Raw genomic sequence first — 24,119 nt, forward strand, 5'->3', positions numbered from 1 at the left:
ATATGTACAAGCAACATGGTTTATGTATGCAGTTATTAATCATGATAATACTCATGAAGGTATTTATTCAGTATAATACTGATGCTATAAAAGTTAACTATATCCCACTGTTAAAATTTTGCCTTTACAAGCTTCAAAAAACATTTTCTAGCCATGATAAGAAAGATTAGTTTAAAAAGGGGTAAAGAAGGAGAGGTAGAAAGAGAGAAAATCAAATTAGGAGCAAAAGAATGTGGATGTTTTTGAATGTAGCTTTGACTCCTTATCTTGGGTGAAACATGAAAGTCCATTAAATGCCATTTTCCTCATAAAGAAAGCAGGATCTCCAAAAATTCTTTTAGCTCCTAAGCTCTGCATCTGGAAGGAAAGGCTGAGAGAAATTAGGAGACACAGAAGAGGGTTTGGGCCAGTCACTGGCCTCCGGTCTCCTTTCACCCAGGTCCACCACTGTGATCCCCTCTCATTCCTGGCTCATTCTGTTACCCGTGAACAGTCCTGCTGACCACCAGCCTCCTGTTGACTCTAGCTCCTTCTGTCTCACTATATGCTTTTCTGCCACAACATTTGGCAACACGACTGGGCCTCAGATTTGCTGCCAACAGACTGACCCAGTTATTGCCATTGCTGCTGAGTTTCCTTGTGCTTTCACCCTTGCAGCCCTCTCTCCACCGTCTCCACCAAGGCATGGCCACACCTGGGACCTCACTCAAACCTGCCCCACCTCTGAAATCTCTTCTTCAGGCATGATCTCAGATGCAAACTTCCTATTTTTGCAGTTTGCCTGTCTAAATACTTTTCTTTGACCACTCTTTGTCTTCTGGTTCATTGACTCATTTATTTTACCTACAGGTCACCCTTCTCCTCTGTTCTCTTCTAACCCAGTTTAAAGATTTTGAGTCTCTCTCTTCAACAATTTCTTTGTTAAGGCCCCAAACTTTCTTGTCCATTTTCCTTTAATTCTAACTGCCTACCAAAATGGCAACCATGAATGAATCCAGCTCTTCAGCTTCAGCTTGTACATGCTTTGTGCAGCTAAAAATCATCCAAACAAGTCAGATGGGTAACAGTCTATGAATTCATAGCCAACAAACTTAAAAGGACCTTAAAATTGCCTGAATTTCTGTCATGCGTCAGAAGTCAGCTCCATTTCTATTTCTCTGAGGAAAATAAAAGGTTCTTTAATCTTCAATGACTGCAAACCTTTTGATTCTTTATTCACTCTCTGTTGATCTAGACTACAGTTTCACTATCTCCTGCCAGCAATATTCACACCTGCCTACATCTATAATACCCCCCACTCCCTCTCGTCCCTCCGTTATTGTGGCTATGTGCCTGCACCCTACCGTAAGCTGTTTCATCATCTGTACTCTAGATCCTTGTTACTATCAATTATCACCAGTTGTACCTCAATGACACTTAAACATGTTCGAGTCTTAGCTTGAAAAAAATCCCTGAAACAAACACCTTCTTCCAGCTATTTTTATGTTTGTCATAAACTTCTCATAATGAGAGTTATGCATACATCCTGTGTCTACGTTTTCACTCACCATTCTTTCCACACCCCAACACCGTCTGGACTTTGTTCCCACAACTCCACTAAAAGACTCCTAGCCATCGTCAGGATTGCCCTCCTTAGGGCTCACACAAAATTGCCTCCCTCAGTCCTGTTCTTACTTGACCAGTCCCTGCTAATTGACTACACTTCCTTTCTTTGCTTTCCTAATAACATGTCTTTTTTCTTCCCTCTCCACTCCCTATCTGGTCATTTTCCTTTATAGTTCATTCGTTCAACAAATATTACAGAATATCCGTGTATGTCAAGCACTGTATGTTGAGCATGTTAACAGTGAACAAAACAAGATCCTTGCTGCTAAGTACTTTACATTTTAAGGGAGGAGGGATTAAGTAATTTCACATAATTCTCAAAAGTGCTATGAAAGTAGTAGGATAGTTATATTAGAACCCAAATTAGAGCGCTTCTCATTCTTCCTCAACCTCTTTTGCTAAGAGTGTTCTGAGTTTTAAATGGTGGAGCTTTCCAGAGCTCCGTCCAAAGCTCTCTTATTTACTCTGTGTTCACTCCTCAGTCAAACAATTTTCGTCTATGTGCCTATAACCCCTCCATTTAAAATCTCACTGCATACCTCTTCTGAGCTCCACACTTTATGTGCTTACCTCAAGGCTGCAGGCTGCTGGAAGACTCACGGTGTAGCTGTACCACCTGGGGTATGTGGCTTCCCAAATACTGTGGCTGGGGAAGAGAGGCCGGATGGGAAGGGAGCTTTTCACTGTCTCTGTCTGGCAGTGACATATTTCAATTTTCCCCACATTCTGTCCATCCTGAGCTAGCCACAGAGCGTTACTACAAGGGGGCAGGGGCTTCCCTGGTAGCTCAGATGGCAAAGCGTCTGCCTGCAATGCAGGAGACCTAGTTTTGATCCCTGGGTCGGGAAGATCCCCGGGAGAAGGAAATGGTGACCCTCTCCAGTACTCTTGCCTGGAAAATTCCATGGATGCCTAGTGGGCTACAGTCCATGGGATTGCAAAGAGTTGGACCCAACTGAGCAACTTCACTGGTTCACTGGGGAATGTAGTTTCCCAGATGCCCAGCGAGGAACCAGCTACTGATTAGCTCGAGCAATATCTACCACAAAAGAGTTATTTTAGACTACTTTTTCTCCTTCCCCTTACTGATAAGCACTATGCTTATGGCAAACAGGGGATGCATTGCCTATGAATGGGCCTTTACAGAAAGATGTGTTGCTGGGGCTGTTGGGATTGCACTTAGAAGACAGTCTGCAGCCGTCAGCTTCTCCGGAGCCAGCCTTAGCTGGTGAGTGCTACCTAGGCCAAGATCATGCCCTTCCTGTGATGGCAACACCCCTGAATTGACTGTAACTGGAGGAGAACCAAAGCTTTACAGTTCCATTTTTCTCTCTGACAAACTTGGTTTTCTTTCTCCAGGAAAGGGACTAGAGTGATGAAAGCTGACAAAACATAAGTATTTTAAATGAAAACAGAATCGGGCACCTTCTTTCCATAGGTGTTTATACATCAAATTCTATTTGTGTGCTCAGTTGCATCTGACTCTTTGAAAACCCATGGACTATAGCCTGCCAGGCTCCTCTGTCCATGGAACTCTCCATGTAAGAATACTGGAGTGGGTTGCCATTCCCTACTTCAGGGGATTTTCCCGACCCAGGGATGGATCATGCATCTATTGCATTGGCAGGCAGATTCTTTACCACTAGCACCACCTGGGAAGCCCCCAAATTCTATGTAAGCCTTGTTTTTGGCAGAAATAACTTATGCCAGTTGGTAATGAGAGGCATCTGAAAACTGAGATAAGATGTTAATTGGGAGTAGGATCACTTTCAGTCCAACTGGCCATGAGTACCCTGTCACTGGTAAGGGGAACACAGATGTGCCTGGACATAAAGTGGGTGTCCAATTATTAAACCTCGCTCCACTGGTGAATGGTGAAGGATACCACTGCAGGAAGGGAGTATGCTTTAGCTAGTGGAAAGTATCAGACCTCTGAGAAGAACTGGGAAACAAACTTTAAAAATAATGGGAATGAACGGCTATTGTTAAGCCCATTACTACCCTAGAAAAAGATCATGGAAAGGTGTGGGCAACTGATCACCAAGCATGAAAGTCTGTAGAACTTCTGAAAGCTTACAAAAACAGACTCTGGCAACAGGAAGGCAGAGGAAACTGATGACTACTAGTTAATAGAGTGCAGAGCTCTAGAAGATTAAGTGCCCAATCAAGGGAGGTTAGTTCAGACAAGATCAGGGCCTGGTTGGGATAAAATGGGGTCCTGACATTTGCAAAGAGAATATCTGGGTAAACGACCCTGGACATTTTGAACCTCTAGGCTCTTCTGACATCTCTGTGATACTCTGGTGTTAATAATGCCTAATATGCTAAAGAAAAAACGAGACTTAGCCATTGTGTACTGACAGGTGCTGGAGGAGAAACTGTGGGTCTGAATTCCACGAGTGCTTAATTAAGGGGACTAGAAAATAAGATTGGGCAGGAGAGCTTATTTATTGGGTTGGCTAAAAAGTTTGTTCGTGGTATTAATGGATTCAATGGACATGAGTTTGAGCAAACTCAGGGAGACAGTGACGGAGAGAGAAGCCTGACATGCTGCAGTTCATGGGGTCGGAAAGTGTTGGACATGACTTAGCAACTGAACAAGGAGAAGAAATGAACAAATTTCTAGGAAAAGATAGTCTTCCAAGACTGAGTCTAGAAGAAATAGACAAGTTGAACAGACCACTCACTAGAAGTGAAATTGAATTTGTAATAAAAACTCCCAGAAAACCAAAGTCCAGGTCTGGACAGCCTCACAGTGGATATTACCAAACATATAAAGAACAACTTTTATCTATCTTCTCAAACTATTCCAAAAAATCTGTAGGGGGAGAACACTCCCAGATTCATTCTATGAGGCCAACATTACCCTGATACCATACAAAGACACTACAAAAAAGAAAATTACAGGCCAATAGCTCTGATGAATATGGATGAAAAAATCTTCAACAAAATATTAGTAAACCTAATTCAACAATAGGATCATACACCACAATCAAGTTGGATTTATTCCAGTGTCACAAGGATGATTCAACAAACTAAATCCATTATATATATGAAGCTCAAGCTTGTATATATGTAAGCTCATATATATATACATATATGAAGCTCAAGCTGAAATGAAAATTGCTGGGAGAAATATCACTAACCTCAGATATGCACATGTCACCACCCTTATGACAGAAAGCAAAAAAAAAAAAAAAAAACAAACTAAAGAGCCTCTGGATGAAAGTGAGAGGAGAGTGAAAAAGTTTGCTTAACACTTAACATTCAAGAAACTAAGATTATGGCACCTGGTCCCATCACTTCATGGCAAATAGATGGGGAAACAATGAAAACAATGAGAGACTTTATTTTCTTGGGCTCCCAAATCACTGCAGACTGTGACTACAGCCATGAAATTAAAAGGCGCTTACTCCTTGGAAGAAAAGTTATGACCAACTTAGACAGCATATTAAAAAGCAGAGACATTACTTTGTCAACAAAGGTCCGTCTAGTCCAAGCTATGGTTTTTCCAGTAGTCATGTATGGATGTGAGAGTTGGACTATAAAGAAAGCTGAGCACTGAAGAATTGATGCTTTTGAACTGTGGTGTTGGAGAAGACTCTTGAGAGTCCCTTGGACTGCAAGGAGATCCACCCAGTCCATGCTAAAGGAAATCAGTCCTGAATAATCATTGGGGTGACTGATGCTGAAGCTGAAACTCCAATACTTTGGCCACCTGATGGGAAGAACTGACTGGAAAAGACCCTGATGTTGGGAAAGATTGAAGGCAGGAGGAGAAGGGGATGACAGAGGATGAGATGGTTGGATGGTATCACAGACTCAATGGACATGAGTTTGAGCAAGCTCCAGGAGTTGGTGATGGACAGGGAGGCCTGGTGTGCTAGAGTCCATGTGACCACAAAGAGTTGGACATGACTGAGTGACTGAACCGCATTGTTACTACAATAACAGAGGGAATTTGGTAGTACTTATATATTTCTTGATGAAAAAAAAAACCCCAGTAAAATCATTGTAAATGTGGTATAGTTTATAGCATTATAAGAATATAATTATATAATAATTATTTTATTTCATTATCTGTACAAGAAAACTCCTTTCAGGACATAAAGTAGAAAAGAAAACCACCATCTGGAAAACAATAGCAATAAAACAACTGACAAAGGATTAATTTCCAAAAGATACAAGCAGCTCATTCAACTTAATACCAGAAAAATAAACAGCTCAATCAAAAAGTGGGCAAAAGACCTAAACAAACATTTCTCCAAAGAAGACAAACAGATGGCTAATAAATACATGAAAAGATTCTCAGCATCGTTCATTATTAGAGAAATGCAAATCAAAACTACAGTGGGATCTCACTCACACCAGTTAGAATGGCAATCATCAAAAACCTTTTAAATAATAGATGCTGGAGAGGATGGAGAAAAGGAACCCTCTGCACTGCTGGTGGGAATGTAAATTGATACAGCCACTATTGCAGACAGCATGGAGATTCCTTTAAAAAAAAAAAACAGTAATAAAGCTACCATGTGATCCAACAATTATGGTTTTCTCATATACCCAGGGAAAAAACAACTGAAAAAGTCACATATACCCCCAATGTTCATTGCAGCACTATTTAAAATAGCTAGGACATGGAAACAACCTAGATATCCATCGGCAGATAAATGGATAAAGAAGCTGTGGCACACATATACAGTGGGATATTCAGTTCAGTTTAGTCAGTCAGTCGTGTCCGACTCTTTGCGACCCCACGCCAGGCCTCCTTGTCCATCACCATCTCCCGGAGTTTACCCAAACCCATGTCCATTGAGTCAGTGATGTCATCCAATCATCTCATCCTCTGTTGTCCCCTTCTCCTCCTGCCCTCAATCTTTCCCAGCATCAGGGTCTTTTCAAATGAGTCAGCTCTTTGCATCAGGTGGCAAAAGTATTGGAGTTTCAGCTTCAATATCAGTCCTTCCAATGAACACCCAGGACTGATCTCTTTTAGGATGGACTGGTTGGATCTCTTTGCAGTCCAAGGGACTCTCAAGAGTCTTCTCCAACACCACAGTTCAAAAGCATCAATTCTTCGGTGCTCAACTTTCTTTATAGTCCAACTCTCACATCCATACATGACCACCGGAAAAACCATCGCCTTGACTAGACGGACCTTTGTTGACAAAGTAATGTCTCTGCTTTTCAATATGTTGTCTAGGTTGGCCATAATTTTTCTTCCAAGGAGTAAGTGTCTTTTAATTTCATGGCTGCAATCACCATCTGTAGTGATTTTGGAGCCCGAAAAAATAAAGTCTGACACTGTTTCCACTGCTTCCCCATCTATTTGCCGTGAAGTGACAGAACCGGATGCCATGATTTTAGTTTTCTGAATGTTGAGTGTTAAGCCAACCTTTTCACTCTCCTCTTTCACTTTCAGTAAGAGGCTCTTTAGTTCTTCTTCACTTTCTGCCATAGGGTGGTGTCATCTGCATATCTGAGGTTATTGATATTTCTCCTGGCAATCTTGATTCCAGCTTGTGCTTCTTCTAGCCTAGCATTTCTCATGATGTACTCTGCATATAAGTTAAATAAGCAGGGTGACAATATACAGCCTTGATGTACTCCTTTTCCTATTTGGAACCAGTCTATTGTTCCATGTCCAGTTCTAACTGTTGCTTCCTGACCTGCATGCAGATTTCTCAAGAGGCAGGTCAGGTGGTCTGGTATTCCATCTCTTTCAGAATTTTCCACAGTTTATTGTGATCCACACAGTCAAGGGTTTGGCATAGTCAATAATGCAGAAATAGATGTTTTTCTGGATGATCTAGTGGATGTTGGCAATTTGATCTCTGGTTCCTCTGCCTTTTCTAAAACCAGCTTCAACATCCGGAAGTTCACGGTTCACGTATTGCTGAAGCCTGGCTTGGAGAATTTTGAGCATTACTTTACTAATGTGTTGGATGAGTGCAACTGTGTGGTAGTTTGAACATTCATTGGTATTGCTCTTCTTGGGGACTGAAATAAAAACTGACCTTTTCCAGTCCTGTGGCCACTGCTGAGTTTTCCAAATTTTCTGGCATATTGAGTGCAGCACTTTCACAGCATCATCTTTTAGGATTTGAAATAGTTCTACTGCAATTCCATCACTTCCACTAGCTTTGTTCATAGCGATGCTTCCTAAGGCCCACTTGACTCCACATTCCAGGATGTCTGGCTCTAGGTGACTGATCACACCATCATGATTATCTGGGTTGTTAAGATCTTTTTTGTACAGTTCTGTGTATTCTTGTTAGCTCTTCTTAATATCTTCTGCTTCTGTTAGGCCCATACCATTTATGTCCTTTATCATGCCCATCTTTGCATGAAATGTTCCCTTGGCATCTCTAATTTTCTTGACGAGATCTCTAGTCTTTCCCATCCTATTGCTTTCCTTTATTTTTTGCATTGATCACTGAGGAAGGCTTTCTGATCTCTCCTTGCTACTCTTTGGAACTCTGCATTCAAACGGGTATATCTTTCCTTTTCTCCTTTGCTTTTTGCTTCTCTTCTTTTCACAACTATTTGTAAGGCCTCCTCAGGCAACCATTTTGCTTTTTTTAAATTTCTTTTTCTTGGGGATGGTCTTGATCCCTGTCTCCTGTACAATGTCACGAACCTCCATCAATAGTTCATCAGGCACTCTGTCTATCAGATCTAGTCCCTTAAATCTGTTTCTCACTTCTACTGTATAACTGTAAGGGATTTGATTTAGGTCATACATGAATGGTTTTGTGGTTTTCCCCACATTCTTCAATTTAAGTGTAAATTTGGCAATACAGAGTTCATGATCTGAGCCGCAGACAGTTCCTGGTCTTGTTTTTGCTGACTGTATAGAGCTTTTCCATCTTTGGGTGCAAAGACTATAATCAATCTGATTTCGGTGTTGGCCATCTGGTGATGTCCATGTGTAGAGTCTTCTCTTGTGTTGTTGGAAGAGGGTGTTTGCTATGACCAGTGCGTTCTTTTGGCAAAACTGTGTTAGCCTTTGCCCTGCTTCATTCTGTACTCCAAGGCCAAATTTGTCTGTATCTCCAGGTGTTTCTTGACTTCCTACTTTTGCCTTCCAGTCCCCTATAATGAAAAGGACATATTTCTGGGCTGTTATTTCTACAATGTCTTGTAGGTCTTCATGGAACAATTCAACTTCAGCTTCTTCAGAGTTACTGGTCAGGGCATAGACTTGGATTACCGCGATATTGAATGATTTGCCTTGGAAACAAACAGAGATCATTCTATCGTTTTTTGAGATTACATCCAAGTACTGCATTTCAGATTCTTTTGTTGACTTTGATGGCTACTCCATTTCTTCTAAGGGATTCCTGTCCACAGTAGTAGATATAATGGTCATGAGTTATATCCACCCATTCCAGTTCATTTTAATTTGCTGACTCCTAAAATGTTGATGTTCACACTTGCCATCTCCTGTTGACCACTTCCAATTTTCCTTGACTCATGGACCTAACATTCCAGGTTCCTATGCAATATTGCTCTTTACAGCATCAGACCTTGCTTCTATCACCAGTCACATCCACAACTGGGTGTTGTTTTTGCTTTGGCTCCATCCCTTCATTCTTTCTGGAGTTATTTCTCCACTGATCTGCAGTAGCATATTGGGCACCTACGGGCCTGGGGAGTTCATCTTTCAGTGTCCTATCTTCTTGCCTTTTCATACTGTTCATGGTACTCAACCACAAAAAGAAATGCATTTGAGTCAGTGCTAATGAGGTGGATGAATTATTATACATGGCCTATTATACAGAGTGAAGTAGTGAGAAAGAGGAAAACAAATATTGTATACTAATGCATATATATGGAATGTAGAATGAACTGTGGTGTTGGAGAAGACTCTTGAGAGTCCCTTGGACTTCAAGTAGATCAAATCAGTCAGTCCTAATGGAAATCAGTCCTGAGTCTTCATTGGAAGGACTGATGTTGAAGCTGAAACTCCACCTGATATGAAGAACTGACTCATTGAAAAAGGCCTTCATGCTGTAAATGACTGAAGGCAGAAGGAGAAGGGGACAACAGAGAATGAGATGGTTGGATGACATCACCGACATGATGGACATGAGTTTAAGCAGACTCTGGGAATTGGTGATGGATAGGGAGGCCTGGCGTGCTGCAGTCCATGGGGTCGCAAAGAGTCAGACACGACTGAGTGACTGAACTGAACTGAACTGAGAAAGATGGTACTGATGAACCAATTTTTAGGGCAGACATAGAGAACAGACTTAGAGACACAGGGTGGGGAGGAGAGGGTGGGATGAGCAAAGAGAGTAGCATGGAAACATATACATTACCATATGTAAAACAGAGAACCAGTGGGAATTTGCTGCATGACTCAGGGAACTCAAACTGGGGCTCTGACAACAGAGGGGTGGGATGGATTGGGAAGCGGGAGGGAGGTTCAGGAGGGAGGCCAATTCATATATACCTGTGGCTGATTCATGTTGATGCCTGGCAGAAACCAACACAATATTGTAAAGCAATTATCCTTCAATTAAAAATAACTAAAAAAAGAAAACCACCATCTGGATTTTCCTATAGGGTTGTGGTGATCATTAGTTCATAAAATGTAAAAAATAACTGGAAAGAATCCCTGTATGTTACATGTCACCAAATGAAACGTTTGAAAACAGTAACTCAATGCAAGGAAAATCTATTTCCTTAATTAAAAATAATTAATTTAATCAATGTAAAGACATATATAAAATTTCTAAAAATTATTTATAATTCATAAGACCCTGAAACATACTTATCAATGCTTTAAGTCTTATAAGAAATGAGGCCATTTCCTTAGGTCGTTATTCATAGAGAATAGTTGAAATAAAAGCACAGAATTTTGTATATATATATATAGGTCATTATTCATAGACAAGTAGGGAAAATAATAGCAGAGAATTTTATATATATTTGTCAGGAGTATATAGCATTTATTATGTTCTGCAAAAATTTTACATTTGATATTCAAATATTTTCTGATTTTAATAAATTAATTTTTATAAATGAACACCTTCCAATATTAAAGATAGCTCAGGCCTTTTTGCATTTAAAGGGTGAGATATAGGCCTTCTGGATAAATGACTACATTTTGGTCTAATTTTCCCCATACAATTATTATACCTCTTAGACAAACTAAGTTTTGTTGTACCCCAATTTACAATAAGACTTAGATCTGGAAGCAAAGTATTTGATCTTATGTTGTCCTCTCTTACTTTATTACCAAGAATCTTCTTTGAATTGTGGTTAGTTCCTTTACAAGTTTTGTTCATCTTCTGGCTTTGACTAGTATGGTGTTTTTTATTTATACATGGATTTTTCATTTCAGTTGGATGTATTATATTCTTGTGATCAATAGAAGGAAAAAATGTTTGAGATGATGTTTTTCGAAAGGATCCAGTGGGTAAATCTTGGAGATAGCTGGGAAAATGTTGGTTAATTTTACATTCACAGATTGATTTTCTTGAATTTGAATCATCTAGTTTGAAAGAATATAGATTGTCTATTGTTATATTCTGATAAGTATCATTTGGACTCTGAGGTGTATTCAATTTTTCAGAATTACGTTGAGGTAAGATAGGTAAAATTCCAGGTTTGTTTTGTTTTAAGACTAATCCAGTACCAGGAATAAAAAGTTCTGGGTCTTCCTGTTTTGGCAGATGAGTGATGTCTGTGTTTGAAACAGAATGATGTACATTTTCATTCACCGCTCTATCTTTCCAGATTAAAGGGTTATATATAACTTGTCCATCAATAGGGCATGAATTGCACTTGTGGAGTAACCAACTGTCAATACATTTCCTATGAAACTTAAAAAAAAAGTTATGCTAATGAGAAATACAATGTCTTATTTATAATGTACAGTATTCATATAAATTTTCCTATATCATTCATTTCCTTATCATCCCTATATCATTCCTATATAAAATTTCCTACATCATTTTAAAACTTTCATAAAATTGGAAGGTAATACAATTTATCACATTTCATGGAAATATTTTGAAGAAGTTCTCTTAAAAAATGTAGTTGGTTATAGACTGATTGCTGTTTTCCATATTAAAATGAAAAGCCCTCTATGGATACCCTTTCACTGTTACTTTCTAATGAATGAGTATTATTAAACAATAAAAATGTCATAGCCAACTTGTGTTGAAGACTTATATGATGATGGTAAGACATAATATCATAAATCATAAAAGTTTATTTATTAAAACAACTTTATCTCAGAAAAAAATGTGGTTACCACAACATAGTGATTCAGCAACATTAAGACTTTGATTCCAGTGAGTCCATTTGAAATAATAATAAACTATGTAGAATTAAGCATTTCTGTTTCATCAGAAGAATCATAAGTTAGTATACTCTATAAGCTTTTTCTTTTTATCAGTAACCAAAGTAGACAAAAATATTTAACTTGAAGTGTCTTTTTATGTTTCCTCAGTAGTATATACAGAAATGATTTAATCCTAATTAATAGGAATCCATCCTTGAGAGGCAGAGAGCCACCTTCTCAATAGTCTCTGCTCTAGCAAATTTTTACACACACTGTTCAATCTGAACATCTCTGCTCATCATCCAACTAAAAATGTAAAAGAAGAGACTTAAATTGCCATTCCATTTGTGAAAACTGGCCCCACAGGGAAAGTCAAACTAAAATGGTGTGACTTCTACCTTGTGAGTACATGGGAGCAGTCTCGTATGTTGACCATGATGAAATGCCTTCAAACAAAGTCGACACTGGTATCCTGGAGCAAGCAGTTTGCTATTCTTTGTGATCAGAAAGAGAGGCAGTGACTTTACCACGTGTTTTGGTGTATAAATTTGGCTAAGTGAGAATAAGCAGAGAGATATGGATGGTCATATGTGATTATAGATCAGGAAGCTATCAACAGTACAGGTAATAACCTCCATATAAATCATGCAAATGAACCCAGTACTTTTTAGAACTGAAGATAATAAGTCTCATGCATTATAAAGTTTAAAAATCTATTGTCTTGATCTTGAACAAGATGAATCCAACTTCAACATCAACTTCATAAAGAACAAAATTTAGTCATTTCAAACAAAAATACTAAGTTGAAATTTTTTGAGTTGAGCTTTTTCACATCAATGAAACCAGAACAGAATTTTGATGAAAACTATATGCTTTCATATATATGAGCTGAGCTAACACAAAGGCTGGTGTTTAGAAAAATATAACCCAGTTCACTTTGTCATCTGGTAGGAAATAAGGTGGATGGTAGGCCATATTAAATATTCCGGGCTACTAGGATAAATTGGTAGGTCATAATCTATGAAGAAACTTATTTCACATGGGGCATATGCTTACTACTTCAGTACTGTTAGACCATGTAAATGTACTGTAAAGATACCAATCCCATTTTTGTACCAAAACTACCAACAAACATAACTAAGATTATGCAATGTAAATCTGATGCCACTAGCAGCTGATAAAACAGATAAATATTTAAAAACAAAACCTTGGTTTAAAGGTTAGATGCATTCTTGTTACTCAAAGGTTATCCAGAATAAAGTTAAAATATATTCTTAGAAAACTTTGTACTTTTCATTACTCTATAGATAATACTTCTCATTAACTCTGCAGATAAACTACAAAAATTGCCTTTATCAAGGTCATTTAATTATCAACTAAAAAAAAAAAATCTGTGTGTTTCTATTATGTCAGGTTGTTAATCAGTTTTTTATCTTGAAACTCTTTTGTTTATTCCATTTTCTCTGCCTAGAACATCCTTCTATCCTTAATGTTCTCTTGCCTACCTCCACAATATCTCTTACACCATTAGTTATACAATTTATCATTCTAATAGGTTGAGGTGTGATACCCAGCCAGCACCAAGGAAAAGGGAGATGGAGAGCCTTTGTATAGGCTCATTTCACACCCACAAAGTATTTTATAGTCCACAAGAGCTACAGTCTCTGAAGTGTGTGGAGCACCCACAGAGCATGGGCTAGGTATCTACTGGGTTGGACAGAAGTCTATCAATCATCTGTCTATCTATATATAGATATACTATATATATATATGTAGGATAGAAATATATATACATAGGATAAAATTTTAAATATATATATATTACATATATAATGAACAAGCACAATTTTTGTTTGGTTAATTCATTGAAATTGTCTTTTAAAAAATATTTCAATTTTATCCCATTCTTTTAAAATGAACTTTGTTAATGTTTTATAGTGTACCTAATATAGTAATTATACATAGTAGGTTTAATTTTCTTTCATTAATAAGAAGTATGACAAAATCTGTCCTCTAGTAAAGAGGCTGAGTCAGGGTTTTGAAATACAACCAATCCCTTCAACACTCTTCATGAGGGTGGAGTAGAGGGGCGATGAGAAAAGAAAGACTTCCTTCCCTTTGTGGCCAATTGTTGTTGTTTAGTTGCTAAGGGTGACTTTGCGACCCCACGGACTGTAGCCGGCCAGGTTCCTCTGTTCACTGGATTTCCCAGCAAGAATACTAGAGTGGGTTGCCATTTCCTCTCCAGGGGATCTTCGTGACCCAGGGATTGAACCCACGTCTCCTGTATTGACAGGTGAGTTCTTTACCACTGAGCCACCTGGGAAGTTCCAGTGGCTGATTACTTCAAAGCAAATCTCACAGTTAACTGTATTTTTTCTTTATATTAACTCCTATCAGTTTTAATTTTATATTTATTTTGATGATCATTACTAAGGGAACTACTATAACTACTATGTACCTAATGTAATCTTTGGTAGAATTAATATTAATAATATAATAGTAGACAGCATTATTTGAATATTTACTGTGTGTATCAATTTCGCATGCACAAAATTTCTATAAGACTGGTTTTATAACTGTCCCCATTTTAAAGATAAAGAAAAATGTTGCAGGGAGGAGTGAAATAACTAGCCCAAAAGTTGCATAGCCAACCTGTGGTTGTACTAGGACTGGATTTAGGCATTCTGACTCCAGAGCTTTGCTCTTCACTTGAACACTATATCATCTAGTACATAATAGTATTTGATCAATACATATTTCTTGAATAAAGAAATGAATAAAACTTATCCAAACTGAAAAATTATTTAAATATTTCCCCAAATACAAATTTCACTGAGACACTTACTCTTGCTTTTCTTGAAAATGTGGCATCTTTTCCTCTATCTCATTTTTAATTTTGACATATTTTACAGTTTTATCTGACCTTTTCCCCAGCGATCTCCATTTTTGATTTCTCTTCTGTAATACGTAAAAAGTGAATGTTACTCGGCAATTTGTGGAAACTTTTACCTTGTGCATTAAAATCAGTAGGATGCATATCAGTAAAATAATAATGTAAATAAAGACTCATCATTTTAAAATATAGCTTTTTAACACATTAAAGAAATTGCAAATTATTAGTCACTCATATACTGTTGCACAGCTACTCTAACAGTACTTTTAAAGGTAAAATTTTAACCTATTAATCAGTAATGGTAATTGTGGATGTTTTATCTTGTGTAGTAAGTTCAGCACCAGGAGACACTTATTTACTTGTTAAATTCAAGTGATGTAAGAAATTTTAAAACCATAAATCATCGTTCGTAATAAGTCATTTGGTGTGTTGAGATCTTTTTTTTCAAAATGAATTTTCAAGCTTGATGGCCATTAATTTCTGCTTCCCTGGTGGCTCAGAGGTTAAAGCGTCTGCCTCCAATGCGGGAGACCCGGCTTCGATCTCTAGGTTGGGAAGATCCCCTGGAGAAGGAAATGGCAACCCACTCCAATACTCTTGCCTGGAGAATCCCATGGACGGAGGAGCCTGGTAGGCTACAATCCACGGGGTCGCAAAGAGTCAGACACAACTGAGCGACTTCACTTAAGATTTATATATGATATCATCACATATTTGTTATTGTGTTGAATTTTATAAATTACTGATGTAAGAACCAATTGCCTAGAAAACCTTATGAAAAAGTTATCAAAAAAATCATGGTCTTTGGTTTTTATTCAGACACAGTCAGCTCTATTCCAGAGTGTTATCTATTCTTAGATTTTACTTAGATTTATAATGGGGCAAATACAAACACTATATGAAATTTAAGGATACTGTACCTCACGAAACATAAATGAGTGAGAAAGATGGCAGCAGCTATCAAAGCAATCCTGGCATAAGTGATATTCTATACATTTGGTACACCTAAAAATGCAAAACACCAAAACATACAGGAAAAAAAAATCCAGTTATTTTGATGGTTTTTGGTGAAAAACTCTGGTCAAGATTTCCTGGGAACTATGCAGATAATGACAAGGCCCATCTTAAATCTCACCTATATTAGCTTCCTGTTGCTACTGTAACAAATTACATATTTAGCAGCTTAAACAACACTATTATCTTACAATTTTGTAGGTTGGAAGTTGGACATGGGTCTCAATGGGCTTCAAATCAAGGGGTCCACAAAATTTGCATTCCTTTTTGGAGGCTATAGGGGAGATCTGCTTTTCTGTCCTTCCTTCTAGAGGCTGCCCACCTTTCTTAGCTTAGTTTGTGTCCCTTTCCTCCTCAAAGCAAGAAATGCAGTATCTCTCTGTGGCTTCCTTCCATAGTCACGTATCCCTTTTGATTGTCTTCTTTGCCACCTTCTTCCACTTTTAAGAACCCTTGTGATTATACGCTGAACCCAGGCAGTGCAGGATAATCTCCTTATTTTAAGGTCAGATGATTAGCAGTCTGAATTTCACCAAACCTTAATTCTCCTACAACATGCAACCTAACATACAGGTTCTGGGCATGAAGATGTGGATATATTGGGGAGGGTATTATTTTGTCTACCACACACTCTCACCATGATGTCTTTCTGGAATACTTTATCCTGAATCTATCTCTTTGTCTAAGTTCCTTAGGTCCAACAGCCTATTAGATATTCTATCATTTGATTACTCAGTGTTTTCCTATGATTTCATGAATGCTAGAGTTATACTTAATAGAAAACAGAACAGGTTTCAAAACAGAACCTGTTTCAAAACAGGTTCTTGAAAACAGAATTGTACTATATTCCCTCTCTTCCCGCACAAAATGGAAAAACCCATATGTATAAGAAAATTTGTAATAAAAACTATTGATATGATAAAAATTTTCATTTTCTGCCAAATTCAATCTAAACATATGTTACTTATATAAAATTTTGGCACAAGCAGATAATTCTAATTTACTTGCAGCAATATTCACCAAAAAATAACATTTCAAGCAATATAATAATGTTATTTTCTTACTCAAGTTATCAAATAATGAGAAGATTATTTGCAAGAGAAATTTGGGAAAATATATCCTTCAGACATCTTAGAAATACCAAGTATTAGTTTATTCATTAGTATTATTTATATACACAAGAAAGATTCTTAATAACATCTGAGCAATGGTGTAACTTATTCCATACATCAGACTATGCTGGGCTAGAAAAAGTTAAGCATCTCTGTGTTGATATATATATGATATTTTTGAAATTAAAAGGTAATAAGTATTAATAACTATATTATGAACTTTAACAAAGAAGGAACTGAAAAGCTTTCTAGTTTATCTTGCCTCTTATTCAAACCATTACTAAACTAATGGAAATAGTTCTTTCAGGCTAACGACTGAAATCTTACTATTTGAGGGAGTGGAATAGTGCATTCTTTAATTTGTAAAAGAAAATTGATATGGATGTGAATAACTGTGAACCAAATGCATATAGAAGAAGTTATTCTGAGAGTGTGGAATAGCAGGCAGGGAGCAGAACAGTGGAGAATGCCTGGATTGAGGGGTAGTAGGAAGAATCACCCATGGGGACAGAAAGTGCAGTCAGAGGGACAGAGGAGAACACTGTCATTAACAAAAACAAGAAAATTTACCAAAGCCACTCACACATTAACCATTTGAGGAACACATCACTATAAAGACTGAAAATTTTACACTGTGATGTTCACTTGTCCTTATTCCCCACCCAAGCTATTTCTCCCAACTTACTTTTCCACACATTATCTTAGTCCCTTATTTTTCTTACTCACCCCTCCTGAAAAAATTCAGATTGCCAAAACAATGACTGCTAGTGCCAAATATCGTCTTTCCTTTTTCTAGAATTCTCTTTAACCAACATTCCAGAAACTGTCCGAACACTTCCTGCTAAACCTTATAAAAATTCTGCCCTTCTTCCTCAAGTAAAAAGGCTCCTTTGGCGCTTTCTCAGGCCCGCTGTTTTCCAATAAAGACTTTTGCGAACAGTGCTCTGGCTGATTTGTTTTTATGTGACACATTGAGAAAACAAAGTATTAGAACAGTTCCAAGAGGGAGGTATCATTCACTGTTGGGGTGATAAAAACAGGCCTATAGTTTTATGAGAGGGTTTTAAAAATGTATTAATTGGACTCATCATAATGTAAATCAGGAAGACTGCATTTTAGAACATTTTTAACAAAGGTTGAAACAGGATATTTTCTTCACATACAGTTAACCTTTAAGATTTTAATTATGAAAGAACAAATTTCCAAGCATAGCAATTAATTGATATTTTATTGTGGGACTTGTGGGAAAGTTTGAGGATTACTTAAAAAGTAATGAAAATTTCTTTCTCTCCTAAGTATCTTGTGGTGGTGGTTTAAGATGTAAAAGAAAACAAAACATGCATCATTGCAGTTTGGAGTTGGGGGGACATTAACTTCAGTTGATCTAGTCAATATCCCTCTGGCTCAGTCCTAGAAGTTCTTGGCAATGACTTCATAGGTGGTTCAAAGAAAATTACAGGGGATGAGAGGTCTCTCTAGCAGGGCTCTGAGCTTGCAAACTGATTTAAGCCAAATTATAAACCCTGTGTTCAGAGCTTCCAAGAAAGGATGTTAGTTCAGACTCACAATCTAGACCAGAATGCAAAGTTAATACTCTGTGTGAGTAAAACAACTGAAATCTCTGAGGTACAGGGCTGACACAGATCACTAGTCTGAAAATTCTGAATAAGCAGCCTAATCCTATACAGGGCAAACACAAAAACAGAACAAAACAAAACCCACCCACCCCCAAAAAACAAACAAACAAAACAAAACAAAAACAAAAAAATAAAGGAGGGAAAGAAGTTTAAATGACTAGTACTCTAATGTTCAAAGTTATCTAAATTAAAAAAAAAAGACTACAAGCTTATAATTTTACTAACTGATACTTACTTGTAACACTTCCCTTCAAGTGGAAATTGTTGACAGTTATTACAAGGAATTCCAAGATGCTTGTCTAATCGTTCTTTCTCAGCTGCAGTCACAAGTTTGTTAGAATTTTTGAATTCCTCTAAAATAAGATTTAATGGTCCAAAGTCTTTCCTACACAGAGGACATTTCAACATGGAAGAGTTCAATGTCACATCCTGATAATTAGCTAAGATCTTCATACATTTTATATGAACACTATTGCCACAGCCAAACCTGTAAGAAATAAAAGTCATGTTTACCATTTGTATGCAGCAAAGTTTATTTACATAAATAAGTTTTCTGTGCTACCATTTTTTATTTCCCATAAAAACAGATTCGGAACTGATCATTTATAGCTTCATTACAGACATAAATGGGGCTTCCCTGATGGCTCAGTGGTAAAGAATCCGCCTGCAATTCAGGAGACATGAGACACGGGTTTGATCTCTGGGTAAGGAAGATCCCCTGGAGGAGGAAATAGCAACCCACTCCATCATTCTTGCTTGAAAAATCCCATGGACAGAGGAAACTGGTGAGCTATGGTCCGAAGAATCACGAGGAACTGGATACAACTGGGGAGCTGAGCGCACACACACATAAACACTATCCTTTCTGTCTAGTCTAATCTAATCTATCATATTTAATTTAGTAGATCAGAATTCCAGACAAAATGTTCCCCATTTCAATGAAATTGGCAAAGATTTTGCATCATTATATTTTTCATTTTTAAATTGAGAATGAATACAGTCTTAGCAAAGAGGAAAATTATAATAATTATTATTATTTTTAAATAAAAAATGTTGCTGAGAACAGAGGTGTCACCTTATTTTTCTAGAAATTACACTAACATGAATGTGGTAGTACCCAGTTAATATCTGCTGAGAGAAATAATATTTTGGGAAATAGTTAATAATTTCAAAATATGCAAAGGAAGCAGCTATGTGAAAAAATACAATGTGGATGAAAATTTTAGTAAATAACCAAGGGAAAAAAACAGTTAAAAAGTTAAATACCAAGTGGTTGCTCAAATTTTCCAAGTCCAACTTTATAGTGCCTTTAGTTGAGTACAAAACTGTTAATAAACATTTATGTATAAGTGGAATTTTGAATTATTTAGGTTTAAAGATAAAATTTACAAAAGCTGAAGAGGTTTTTTTTTTTTTATCATTTTAAAGTAAAATAACCATTACTTTCAGAAAACTCTTTGTAACCACTCTAAGCAATGGCATCTGTTCATGCTAAGTCATTTCAGTCATGTCTAAATCTTTGCAACCCCATGGACTGTAGCCCACTAGGTTCCTCTGTCCATGGGATTCTCCAGGCAAGAATACTGGAGTGGGCTGCCACATATTCCTCCAGGGGATCTTTGGGTCCCAGGGATCAAACCTGCGTCTCACATCTCCTACATTAACAGGTGGCTTATAAGCCATGGAATTTGTTCATGTGTATAAAACAAAAACATGAAAACTATCTACTTTAATAACTTAAAGTAAAAAGGGAACTAAAGTAGAATTTATTTTTTAATTTTCAGCCTTTAAATGTAGCCAGAAATATTTAGAGTAGGAACAGGACCTCTTTAAACATATATGTTAGGAAATAAAAGGCCAATTAAATATGATTGCTTAAATATGTATTATTCTTCTATCAACATGCTTCATAATGATATATTATAAACACATTAAATTAGAATTTGTTCATAAGTTTGTAGAATCTAAAGAAAACTCATGTCACCTGCAAAAGGTGACAGGAAGCTTTTTCTCTAAAAGTACTTCTTGACAAATAGAGCAGATATCATCTGAACCGATTTCCTTCTGTTTAATGTAACCATCTTCTTCAATCTGTGCATTTTCATTGTTCATTTCTCGTTGGGGAGTTTGAACTCGATGTATTCCCTGAAGCAAATCGTTGATTTCTCTCTCCACAAGACCTAACTGCAAAGCAGCTAGTGATAAATTCCAAAGTATTAAAATTTGATGGCAAATTGGAGATACAGAAACAACTTAGGCTGAAAGTTAGCATTTTTTATTCCAAATATCAGAAAGACAGACTTGGTTGAATTATTACACTGACATTTACTATTTTTTGTATTCCTTTCAAAGTCAAAAGGTCAGAAAAGAGTTGTTTATAAAAAGCATGGAAATTATCTCTTATTTTCTTGTTACTGTAAAGAGTTGGTACAATCAGTACCTTATAAATGTTTCAGATTAATTATATGACAGTGTTTATCCTTGGATTGGTGCTGTAATCATCTCTCACATTTTTATCTTTTATTCAAAAACAAATATTTTATCAACATACAAGAGTATTAAAAGAAATGGGTGCAAATTCAGAAAAGGGAAGAGATATTTGAGTGGTTAGTGTAATTAATATTTGTTAGATGAATAAATTACTAAATAGATAATGAGAGAGCAAGACTCCACTGTGTCTATTTTTCTGTCTCAGTTTTACGCCCCTACAAGAGCGTCTCAGTAGCCACATCCTTCACAGATTTGGTCAGTATTCCTCAGGACAACCTATTAGGAACTATATTAGCTATACCCTTGGGATGTACAGTTTTTGAATTCTGAATTTTCTCCATCCTGCTATCCTATTTGCTGCTCTCAATGCATGCAGTTTTTGATCAAGGCATCCTAGATTCCTTTTTTCTCTGGCCCATTCCCATGTTCTTTTCTCTTTCTCTCTCCTTAACATGCCATAATTAAAAACGACAGCTGTTACTGGCCCCCCTGAGTTCTGGTCATTTTATACATTCTTTAATACATATAGATTAAAAATCACTTGCAAGGTAATGAAAAGCTTCATTTCCCCCTAAAAAGATTACCACTTAAACACTAAAAATACTGAAAAGCTCAGTTACATTTGACTATAGAGATCTCTGTTCCTTGTCTAAGGTGGGGTGGCAGGTGGAATGTGGGAGGGTATTATACTTTAATTAACCATTACTTTGGAGGATGAGGGCTATTTGTCAAAGAGACAGAGCAACATCTGCTCCCTAAAAAAATGAGGAGGAAAATGAAGAACAAAAGGTTTCTCCACAGTAGCAGAAATATTGAATTATAAAATTTCCTAAGAGAAGCTGGCTACAAAATATTCTCTGTGGTATAACATGAATCAGAGAATAAAAGGGAGAAACAAACTCTTCTGAAATTAATTTGGAAAAATTAATGTAAGAGACTATGAAAGAATCTTCTTTAATAGAGAAGAGCAAGACAGTTAATCTTATCAGATATCACAATCTATTATAAAACAATAAACATATAAAAACTCACTAAAGAATAAAAATTATGAAACACGGTTGAAAAGAAGCACTATTTATTAGCTGTCACTGAGATAACTAGGTATAAATATGGAGAAAATTAAACTAATTAAAAAAATTCCAATCTCCAATTTATACCAATACAACTACACATGGATGCCATAAGGAAAAATAAAAATAATATGAAAAAGTTAGCAGAAAAAAATCTCTAAAATACTATGGAAGGACAACTTTCAAAGCATCAAAACAATATACACAAAAAATAAAAATAGTAAGATTTAGTAACACACAAAAACCCACATATATATAACAAAACTTAATAAAACCATATTAAAAAAAATTATGTCATTAGGAAAACATTTGCAAAGAGGGGTAAACCCTATATTTAGGAAGAGCTTGTAGTTTTACTCCAATAAATAAGTAGCCAAAGTACAATTTACACATGTAGTACAAATAAGTCAATAGATGTTCAATTTCATTAATATCAAAGAAAAGTGGGTTCAAATCAAAATGAGTCACAGATATAGAATATATATATATATATACCTTTTATTTAGAAACCTAAATAAAAGGTAATAAATAAATAAAGGGCTATGTTTCATTTGCCCTAAATTATTTCAGGGCATTTTAGATTCTATAGGTATGTCAGGTGTATGAACAATGAAAACTATTTTCTTAATTTACTGGGAATGAATAGATTACTATGAACTTTGTATCTTTTCCTACTTTGTGTGACTTAGTCTTTTTTCCTAGTATTATAGAAATATCTGTTTTTCAAAATTTTCCATGTATCTTTATTTACTTTGGAGACTTAAAATAGGCTGTTAAATATATGTAATATGTTAAATATGACTAAAACATTAATCCAAAAAGCAAAACTAGCAGAAAACTGATATATTGCTGAAATCATAAATCAGCAAAAGTAATGGTATAAAGCATTAATGCTATAAAATATTAATACTTAAAAAAGGAAAAAACCCTCAAACACACAGATATGGAGAACAGATTGATGGTTGCCTGAAGATGTGTAGGGGGGTGGCTAGGAGGTAAGAGAAATGGCTGAAGGTGGTCAAAATGTGCAAACTTCCATTTATAAAATAAATTAGTCATGGGAACATAATGCACAGCATGGTGACTACAGTTAATAGTACAGTTAATAGTACTGTGTTGTGTATTTGAAAGTTGCTAAGAGAAAAATCTTAAAAATTTTCATCACAAGAAAAAAGTTATAATTGTGTGATTTCGTGATCATTTTGCAATATACATATACAGTGAATCATTATGTCATACACCTGAAATTTATATAATGTTTTATGTCAATTATATCTAAATAAAAACAATACCTTTTGGAGTACTTTTGGAGTACTCTTGGGAGTACTTTTACTCCAAGAGCCAATTAATGGGACTTTAGGCTAGAGAAATAACTGAGAGAAGAAAAATTTCATATACAAGGAATATAACAGGAAAAACTATACTCCAATAAAAATTAATAAAAAATCAATAAAAATGAGTCATGATAAAAAAGAATATAACAGGTATTTAGAAATAAATTAAATGCCAAACAACAGGAGAATGTTAAGTCAATTATGACATATAATACTCTGAGTATATCATAATCTATTTAACATTCACTGACAATTTGACAGACTATATAGCATTGAAAGTATTTATAAAGTACCAGTGTGTGATAAAAGCAGAACACAGAATTCCCACACTTACATTTATTCTCTGTATAAATACAAAGTCAAAAAAGAAAATAGAAAATAAATATTAATTATATCTTTGTGGTTGGAATTAAAAAACTTTTCCTTAAGTGTGGTTGTTATTTTATCCATTAATATTTAACTGAAAAAAGGAATAGATGGGATTTACTAGACATTGTATTTAGAAAAAACCCATTAGGCAATAAAGCTAGGTTTTGCTGGAAAATATTTGTGGGGTTATGGGAAAAATATTGTGTTCAAAAACTGATATTTTTATGAAAAATTTCTATGTAACCAGGTTTGTGCTCAGTCCACAAGTCGTGTCCAACTCTTTGTGACCAACCAG

The 24,119-nt window shown here is 36.2% G+C and overlaps 1 protein-coding gene across 5 annotated transcripts in view; it reads right to left on the minus strand.

Annotated features, from left to right (window-relative positions):
* The window catches only part of ZSWIM2 (zinc finger SWIM-type containing 2), a 114,481-nt gene that overhangs the window by 60,476 nt on the left and 29,886 nt on the right, over nucleotides 1–24,119 (minus strand). For 4 of the 5 annotated variants that reach the window (XR_006273221.1, XR_006273220.1, XR_006273222.1 and 1 more), the window contains exons 6-10: nucleotides 20,546–20,756; nucleotides 18,797–19,048; nucleotides 15,719–15,803; nucleotides 14,751–14,863; nucleotides 12,301–12,454 (exon numbers count right to left, since the gene is read on the minus strand). Coding sequence is in view for 2 of the 5 variants with exons in the window: in XM_043488242.1 (XP_043344177.1) it covers nucleotides 12,301–12,454; nucleotides 14,751–14,863; nucleotides 15,719–15,803; nucleotides 18,797–19,048; nucleotides 20,546–20,756 (815 nt within the window). In the remaining 3 variants the exon portion in view is untranslated. Of the gene's footprint in view, nucleotides 1–10,628; nucleotides 11,439–12,300; nucleotides 12,455–14,750; nucleotides 14,864–15,718; nucleotides 15,804–18,796; nucleotides 19,049–20,545; nucleotides 20,757–24,119 lie in introns of those variants that run through there. The other variant, XM_043488241.1, reaches the window with a different exon arrangement.

The sequence above is a fragment of the Cervus canadensis genome, chromosome 15 (genome assembly GCF_019320065.1).
Source record: "Cervus canadensis isolate Bull #8, Minnesota chromosome 15, ASM1932006v1, whole genome shotgun sequence".
In the NCBI taxonomy this organism is placed as follows: Eukaryota; Metazoa; Chordata; class Mammalia; order Artiodactyla; family Cervidae; genus Cervus; species Cervus canadensis.